Below are 9266 nucleotides of genomic sequence, written 5' to 3' on the forward strand. Positions count from 1 at the left end.
GCTCCCTGCCATCCAGGACCTCTATACCAGGCGGTGTCAGAGGAAGACCCTAAAAAATGTCAAAGACTCCAGCCACCCAAATCATACACTCTTCTCTCTGCTACTGCACGGCAAGCGGTACCGTTGCACCAAGTCTGGAACCAACAGGACTCTGAACAGCTTCTACCCCCAAGCTATAAGACTTCTAAATAGTTAGTTAAACAGTTAACCAATAGCTACCTGGTATATCTGCATTGATTCTTTTTGCACTAATCTCTTTTGACTCACCCCATACACTGCTGTTAGTTACTGTTTATTATCTATCCTGTTGCCTAGTCACTATATCCCTACCTGTATGTACATATCTACCTCAATTACTTCGTACCCCTGCACATTGACTCGGTACTGGTAACCCGTGTATATAGCCAAGCTTTAATTACTTGTGTATTTATTCCTTGTGTTTTTGTTTTTCATACTTTTTGTTCAATTTTTTGGGACTATTTATATATTGTTTCACTGCATTGTTGGGAAGGGCCCGCGAGTAAGCATTTCACTGTTAGTCTACACCTGTTGTTTACGAAGCGTGTGAAACATACGATTTGATTTGGGAACCATCACCATAACCGTCATAGAAAACACTATTAGACTATTCTGACTCAATGTATTTTCTGAAGACTAAAGAGGTAAGAGATGGTGTGGTATGTTCACTGTTAATTCACCTCTAAATTGCAGCCATCACATTCATAAAAGCACAGAGCAAGTCAATGCCATGCAAGTATTTTCCACTACATTTCTACTACTCTGTGTGTGTTCTCAGTGGTAGATTTCATTGTTCTCCTTTCAACACTGAGTTCCATCTTGGTCTTTGTGTTGGTTGATCACTGATCTTCATAGTCCTGTGTGCATTTGATGTTTTTTGTAAAAAAAAATGACACTGCTTGTTCTTATCCAGATTTTGCAAGAGCAAGTTTGCTGTTCTACCTCATTTGAAGAATGAGTGATCCAGTCCAGTTTATAATCCAGGAGTGCGGCCGGTGACCTAGCCTGTTATGCCAATGCTAACTAGCCAGTCCTGGCAGAGCCTTTTGCCCCAGAGGGTGAGGGCAAGATGGGCTTAGGATGCGCTGAGGTCTGGGGTGTTGCAGAAGGAGGCCAGGGTGTTGAACCTGGGGCCCAGGTAGAGGAGCGTGTCCTGGTCGAAGAGGGTCTCAGGGATGGAGATAGCATCCAGCTGGAGGTCTGTCTCTAGGTCCCCCTCTTCAGCGTAGGGGTGCGGGGCATAGTCCCCCAGCTCCTCTCCTTTAACTTGCAGGGTGTACATCCTCTGGAGAAGGTGGAGGGGTGGATGGAAGGAAGGAGGGCGAGATTGAAGTGAATGGAGGAGAGTTGTGGTCACAATAAGGTTAATCCACAATGAATAAAACAGTTCAACAATTCACAATTAGATTTTTTTTTTCATTGATTACAGCCATGACTGTTTGTGACTGTTGCACATTGTCACCTGATTCAGTAGGGTCATCAAGTTCCCGGATTTGTTGAGATAATTATCTTCTTCCCATGAGGAGTATCTTGTTCTTGTCTTCATTGATCTGCTCACCATTGACCCCTGAGTGATGAGAAACATAATATCACTACACAGAACACACACACACATACAACCAACACAATGCAACATTAGTAAAATGAAAGTCTCATAAAAAATTGAAATTTTGAAATACCTGTTCATAATAACCATTGGAGCGTAATTTTGTGGGCGCACTCTGAAACATGTTAAATGTTGCTGTAGTACAGTGTCACTGAGAATTTAATTGACAGGGCAAAAATGTATAACGGTAGTAGATTTATTTGATTGCTATAGCCTACCTTGCGCAGGGAGGTTCCTCGTTGAAACTGTCCCTCTTGTTGCTCTTGGTAGGAGGAATACTTGGAATAGCCTGAACGTACCGATGCTCGCATACTGGCTGACTTCTGTACAGCCTGGGAAAATATATAACATTTACTTGTCATGGTTAAACAGTTTTCCATTTGTCAAATATGCCCAGTATGAACCAAAAGAATAACGGTGATTGAATATTGCAGGTTTCCTAACCGACATCCTGTTGATTGGTTGAAAAGCAGCTTTTGTCTCCACCTGGCTGTCCACTTGGAGTATGGGAGCCGTAGGCACCTGGGATCAGAAACAGCACATCGTATGATGTAGAAAAGCCATTTCCAGAGATGAACATGTGATAGTAATGTTGTCTGTGGTTACCTTGCAATCAGTTCCTGGGATCTCAATGTTAGATTTGAGCAGATGTTCTCCAGAGATTTCATCTACAGGGATCAGCTTCAGATCTCTCTTACAGGTCATCAGGAGGGCCAACAGTACAACACCTAGGAGGGACACACACATTTTGATTAGATACAAATCTTCCTTCACACTAACCTGCGCTGTTCTAAACGTATTTAGTGGGAGCCAATTTGCCAAATAAACACTAGGCGGCGATGTAGGCCAGTTTGTCCATTCCACCAAACACAAGACTCAAAAGGCCAAATACCTAGTAGTAGCAACATGGCAGCGAGGACAACCCCTACAGCACTCTCTCCAATCTTGGTTCCAGTGACCCTGCGCATGCGGCAGCTGGCCACCCTGGAGCAGTCACACACGGTGACCGACAGGTTGTGGAGGGCACCCTGACCCTGCAGGTCAAACACCTTCAGCAGCAGGTCGTGGTGACCTGCGTACACGGTGTTCTCCTTCACCAGTTTCACTGTGTAGCCTGGAGGAATGTGTAGTGAGAAAGAGAGATAGCAATAGCATTAGTTTAGCTAGTTGAGGGCTGAATGAAGTATAGGCCTATAGTATGGAGAGACTTATGCCACATTCACATGCGAGTCGGAAATAGAAAACTCTGACATTTCTGACTTGCTAACTCGTTGTAGAAAGATGATTCCGAGTGTTCCACTTGGGAAGTATCAGAATCAACCAATAGGAAGCTCTATGCAAATAACTTACATTGATTTGAACTCTGAGGTTACGAGCATGTCGACGTGGCCTTAGGCCTTCTTGTGCAAACGCTACAGTTGAAGTCGGAAGTTTACACACACTAAGGTTGGAGTCATTAAAACTCGTTTTTTAACCACTCTACAAATTTCTTGTTAACAAACTATAGTTTTGGAAAGTTGTTTAGGACATCTACTTTATGCATGACACAAGTCATTTTTCCAACAATTGTTTACAGACAGATTATTTCACTTATAATTCACTGTATCACAATTCCAGTGGGTCAGAAGTTTACACACACTAAGTGGCCTGTGCCTTTAAACAGCTTGGAAAATTCCAGAAAATTATGTCATGACTTTAGAAGCTTCTGATAGGCTAAATGGAGGTGTACCTGTGGATGTATTTCAAGGCCTACCTTCAAAATCAGTGCCTCTTTGCTTGACATCATGGGAAAATCTAAAGAAATCAGCCAAGACCTCAGAAACAAATGGTAGACCTCCACAAGTCTGGTTCATCCTTGGGAGCAATTTCCAAACGCCTGAAGGTACCGCGTTCATTGGTAAAAACAATAGAACGCAAGTATAAACACCATGGGACCACGCAGCCGTCATACCCCTTGAAGGAGACACGTTCTGTCTCCTAGAGATGAACGTACTTTGGTGCGAAAAGTGCAAATCAATCCCAGAACAACAGCAAAGGACCTTGTGAAGATGCTGGAGGGAACAGGTACAAAAGTATTTATATCCGCAGTAAACCTAGTCCTATATCGACATAACCTGAAAGGCCGCTCAGCAAAGAAGAAACCAGTGCTCCAAAACCGCCATACAAAAGCCAGACTATGGTTTGCAACTGCACATGGGGACAAATATCGTACTTTTTGGAGAAATGCCGTCTGGGTTATGCTTGCAAGCCGAAGAACACCATCCCAACCGTGAAGCACGGGGGTGGCAGCATCATATTGTGAGGGTGCTTCGCTGCAGGAGGGACTGGTGTACTTCACAAAAGAGATGGCATCATGAGGGGGGGGAAATTATGTGGATCTATTGAAACAACATCTCAAGACGTTAAAGCTTGGTCGCAAATGGGTCTTCCAAATGGACAATGACCCCAAGCATACTTCCAAAGTTGTGACAAAATGGCTTAAAGATAACAAAGTCAAGGTATTGGAGTGGCCATCACAAAGCTCTGACCTCAATCCTATAGAAAATTTGTTGGCAGAACTGAAAAAGCGTGTGCGAGCAAACCTGACTCCGTTACACCAGCTCTGTCAGGAGGAATGGGCCAAAATTCACCCAACTTATTATGAGAAGCTTGTGGAAGGCTACCCAAAATGTTTGACCGAGTTAAACTATTTAAGGCAATGCTACCAAATACTAATTGAGTGTATGTAAACTTCTGACTCCCTGGGAATGTGATGAAATAAATAAAAGCTGAATAAATATCACTCTCTACTATTATTTTTACATTTCACATTCTTAAAACAAAGTGGTGATCCTAACTGACCTTAGACAGGGAATTTTTACTAGGATTAAATGTCAGGAATTGTGAACAACGGTTTAAATGTATTTGGCTAAGGTGTATGTAAACTTCCGACTTCAACTGTAGGTATGTAGAGAGTTCCATATGGGCTATATGGAATAACGTATTATGAATGAGAGGTCAGATAGAGTGTACGAGACATTTATTAGGAGGAAAACCTCACCGCTGTCGGGGTCAATCCTCCACTTGCCCTTGACATCGTCCCCTTGGAGTTGGAAGTAGAATGGTCCGCTGTAGGGTTCTCCATCCAGGTCGTAGGCTGTGATGTTGACCTCGCTGTGCTCATCTGAAAGACACATGTCCATGGTGGCCATCTCAAGCTCCGGAAGGTTGTCATTCTGGTCCTTTAGTTGGATGTTGAGCGTTCCAGTTCCGGTCATGGGAGGCTGGCCTGTCAATCAGAGAAACTCGCAACTGACACATGCTGGTGGTACTGTGGATGATAGTGTTATTTCACTGATTTTGGTATAATTTACTGTATTGGAATAGTACTTTTTATAGTTCTTACCATCATCAATAGCAAACACTGTCACTTGATAGACATTGTCCTTCACATAAGGTGACTCTCGGTCTAAGATCTTAGTTGTGGTTATTTTGCCAGTCATTGCGTCTACTGCCACACAGTCACAAGGGTCCTTTCCTTTCACGTACCTACAAGACATGGTTTGGGCATGTAAGATGTGATTTCGACTACAGGTCTAGCAAAAGGTTGGCTTGGTTGGCCTGATTGGCTTCAAGAGCGTGCATCCTCACAACATATGATCTAGGTATGAGACTTTTAGTAGAATTTTTATAAAAATCAAGAAGGATCTGTGGTTTGAGGTCAAATTAATTCGAGTGATAAACTGGTAATGAACTGTAAAAAGAATTGTCATGGAGAACTGGGCTAAATTCCCAGTCTAGCTTGATAAACAGTAGGAGGTGCTGCAGAACAGTACAGTAGGAGATAGAACAGAAGTCCCACTGAAGGGTGGGTTAAATGCATCCCCAGTCTTACTTGAAGGTGTTGGCATGGCTCCTGTCCAGATCGATGGCAGTGAACGTCTCCAGGTACCAGCCCTCCTCCACATTCTCCTCCACCGTCACGTTTTTGATGGCATAGGGGAAGATGGGCGGGTCGTTGACGTCCTCCACCGTGACCGTCACCTGGCGGGTGGGCAGCAGGGGCGGTTTGAGGCCGGTCAAAGATGCCCCACCTGTGGTGACCACATCCCACAGGTCTGTGGCAGGACGACCTTTGACCTTACAAGAGAAGTAGGGCGCTTCGTTCTCTACACTGACTGACAGGTTCCTCTGAGAGCCATCCTCGTAGTCCAGAGGCTACCAGGAGACAGAGGGAGAATGTGGGTTACGGAAGGATGATTTAGTGTTCAGTCAAACAAATGGATACACGGATATGATTATTGCAACCACATCTATGAGCACAGTTCATCAGATACTACTACAACTAATACTACAGGTCTGCTATTAGTTTGATTGCGACAACAACAACAGCAACAAAAATATGATTAATAGAACAACAGTAAAAATGTAAATTGCAGATAATCTGAAAGTCTCACATGACATACATGATCTTATTTAGGAGGCATTAACTTATTTGAAAGGTAACAGACCTTTTCAACAAACAAGACTCCTTCGTTGGTGTCTGGATCAGTGGTGATTCTGAAGTTCTGGTCCTTGTCTCCGTGGATAGTGTATTTGGCCTTCCAGGCTTCAGTACCTTTGGTATCTTGGTCTGAAACCTGGAGCCGAAGAATTGGCACATCACTGCTGTCTCTCTCCTTGATGCTTCCTGCACCCTGAAATAATATAATATCCCAGAAGGATGGAACATTATAAGAGGGATATAGTTGTGGTTCCGGAGATTCCTTAGTATATTTGAACAAATACCTCCACCACATCTTGTGATGAAGTGAAGAGGATAGAATTATTTTGCCCACCGTTTGCCCAGTGAAGACAGGCAAATGGTTGTTTCCGTCCTCTATATTGATGATGTTTGTACAGGTGCTGGAGAGCTGAACCACCTCTCCACGATCTTTAGCCTCCACCAGGATGGTGTATTTCTCTGATTTCTGAAGTGGATGATTGAAACAATCACACTATAGATGAAAGTTAACGAAATAAAAATTATAGACATAAATAGAGGCACCTCTTACCTCGTGCTCCAGACACCCTTTGAATTTGATGATTCCAGTCGAACCACTTTGCTCAAGGAAGAACTCCAGGTTGTCTGGGGGTGTAGGGGTGATGGAGACCATCTTTAGGTCAAATGTGCCGTTGTTTGTCCTGCGTTGATCTTTATCTGTTGCCACTACAGCTGTCACGAAATCTCCTGATATGAGAGGAAACAGAGAGTTATAGTTTCAGAGGCCCCAATTCAACCAATCATAGTTAAAGCACAACCACACCGCAGGTTCACTCAAAATGTTTACTCTGTGTGTTTCGCAGCCAAATCCGTCGTCAATGTCGGCAATTTGTGTCGATTTTAAAGTAACTGTCCGTTGAAAATATCACTTTTACAAGTGTATATGCTGTTAACTCATACCCAAATAGTGTTGTTGACTCAGCCGAAACTCATATGTGTGGCCAAATAATAAATTGGAGAAAGAAACACTTAAAAAAACATCTCAAAACAGACTGCTTCAAAAATGCTTGCTATTTCCTCATAGAGGTTGATGTCATCCTCCATATTTAATGACCAGCATACGCCCACACCATTCTGTTGTTGGGGTACGTCCACACCATTCCAACACAGAACAGTTGCTTTTTAACATACTTAAAAAATGAAAGCTATTTCCCTCATATTGTAAATCATTATAGTTCATATTTCAAAGAACACTGGAAACACTTCACAGTTACTTTAACAGTACATCGTAAACATTCTGAGTGAACACACACAAATGTGGTTTTCCTTTATCGGCAATAAATAAAATGAAGATGGCAAGAATAAAAGAAAAAAGAAAGAAAGAAAGAAAAGAAAGAAAGACACAAACAAATCAAATATTTTACCTTGTGAAGTAGACTCTTTCAGGTTGACGGTGTAAGTGTTCTTTTGGAAAACCGGTGGGTTGTCATTGATGTCTAGAATCTCCACCTCCACTCCCAGTCGGGTGTCCAATGCATTATTGGATGTATCTCTGGCCTCAAATGTCAGCTGTAGTCCCATGTGATAAGGAAGATGTGAATCAATCCACCAATCAACCAACCAACCAATCAATACATCCACCAATCAATACATCAAGCAAACTATCAAGCAATCAAGCAATACATTTAATAAAAACTAAACCAAACTAAAATAACACAACGCAATACCCATACAGAAAAAAATACATTTCAATATATTTCATGTCATGTAAAATGTATTTCCAATACATGTAGATACATTTGGGCCATAAGCAAAAAAGAAAATGCTCAACCAGAAGCGGCACTCCTAGTGGCCGGGGACTTTAATGCATTTCTACCAGCATGTCACATGTGCAACCAGAGGAAAACAAACTCTAGACCACCTTTACTCCACACACGGAGACGCATACAAAACTCTCCCTCACTCTCCATTTGGCAAATCTGACCATAATTCTATCCTCCTGATTCCTGCTTACAAGCAAAAAATAAAGCAGGAAGTACCAGTGACTCTCTCAATATAGAAGAGGTCAGATAACGCGGATGCTACGCTACAGGACTGTTTTGCTTTTCAGCACAAACTGGAATATGTTCTGGGATTCATCCAATGGCATTGAGGAGTATACCACCTCAGTCACCGGCTTCATCAATAAGTGCATTGACGACGTCATCCCCACAGTGACCGTACGTACATATCCCAACCAGAAGCCATGGATTACAGGCAAAATCCGCACGGAGCTAAAGGCTAGAGCTGCCGCTTTCAAGGAGCTGGACACTAATCCGGACGCTTATAAGAAATCCCGCTTTGCCCTCAGACGAACCATCAAACAGGCAAAGCATCAATACAGGACTAAGATTGAATCCTACTACATCGGCACTGACGCTCGTCTGAGGTGACATGGCTTGAAAACTATTACGGACTACAAAGGGAAACCCTGTCACAAGATGGCCAGTAACGCGAGCCTACTAGATGAGCTAAATGCCTTTGTTGCTCACTTTGAGGCAAGCAACACTGAAGCACGCATTAGAGCACCAGCTGTTCCAGACAACTGTGCGATCACGCTATCCGATGTGAGCAAGACCTTTAAACAGTTCAACATTCACAAATACGGATTTCCAGGACATGTACTCAAAGCATGCGTGACCAACTGGCAAGTGTCTTCACTGATATTTTTAACCTCTCCCTGACCAAGTCTGTAATACCTACATATTTCAAACAGACCACCATAGTCCCTGTGCCCAAGTTAGGGAAGATAACCTGCCTAAATGATTACCGCCCCATAGCACTCACGTCGGTAGCCATGAAGTGCTTTGAAAGGCTGGTCATGGCTCACATCAACACCATCATGCCGGAAACCCTAGACCCATTCCAATTCGCATACCGCCTCAACAGATCCACAGATGATGCAATCTCAATCACACTCCACAAATCCCATTTCCCTACCGGACATAAGGAACACCTATGTGAGAATGTTGTTCATTGACTACAGCTCAGCGTTCAACACCATAGTGCCCTCAACTTATCACTAAGCTAAGGACCCTGGAACTAAACACCTCCCTCTGCAACTGAATCCTGGACTTCCTGACAGGCCGTCCCCAGGTGGTAAGTATAGGCAACAACACATCTGCCACGCTGATCCTCAAC

General features: G+C 43.2%; 1 protein-coding gene across 1 annotated transcript; it reads right to left on the reverse strand.

Annotated features, from left to right (window-relative positions):
• Positions 1-1093: 1093 nt before the first annotated feature.
• Positions 1094-7667, reverse strand: LOC120058746 (cadherin-2). Its single transcript, XM_039007487.1, has 11 exons — positions 7511-7667; positions 6658-6833; positions 6442-6573; positions 6115-6300; positions 5499-5821; positions 5010-5152; positions 4665-4892; positions 2517-2738; positions 2231-2352; positions 1843-1956; positions 1094-1303 (listed from the first exon to the last, which is right to left on the reverse strand). Exons 1-11 carry the CDS (start codon positions 7665-7667, stop codon positions 1094-1096), a joined length of 2013 nt encoding a protein of 670 aa, XP_038863415.1.
• Positions 7668-9266: the final 1599 nt, after the last annotated feature.

This window comes from Salvelinus namaycush, chromosome 14 (genome assembly GCF_016432855.1).
Source record: "Salvelinus namaycush isolate Seneca chromosome 14, SaNama_1.0, whole genome shotgun sequence".
Lineage (NCBI taxonomy): Eukaryota > Metazoa > Chordata > Actinopteri > Salmoniformes > Salmonidae > Salvelinus > Salvelinus namaycush.

Excerpts from the sequence above, each read along its gene's own strand:
- LOC120058746 (XM_039007487.1), bottom strand. The coding sequence starts at position 7,667 with ATGGGACTACAGCTGACATTTGAGGCCAGAGATACATCCAATAATGCA. Across the intron at positions 5,153-5,498 it reads AGCCATGCCAACACCTTCAA|GTACGTGAAAGGAAAGGACC; the intron begins GTAAGACTGGGG and ends CATGTCTTGTAG. Across the intron at positions 1,304-1,842 it reads GAGGAACCTCCCTGCGCAAG|AGGATGTACACCCTGCAAGT; the intron begins GTAGGCTATAGC and ends CACCTTCTCCAG.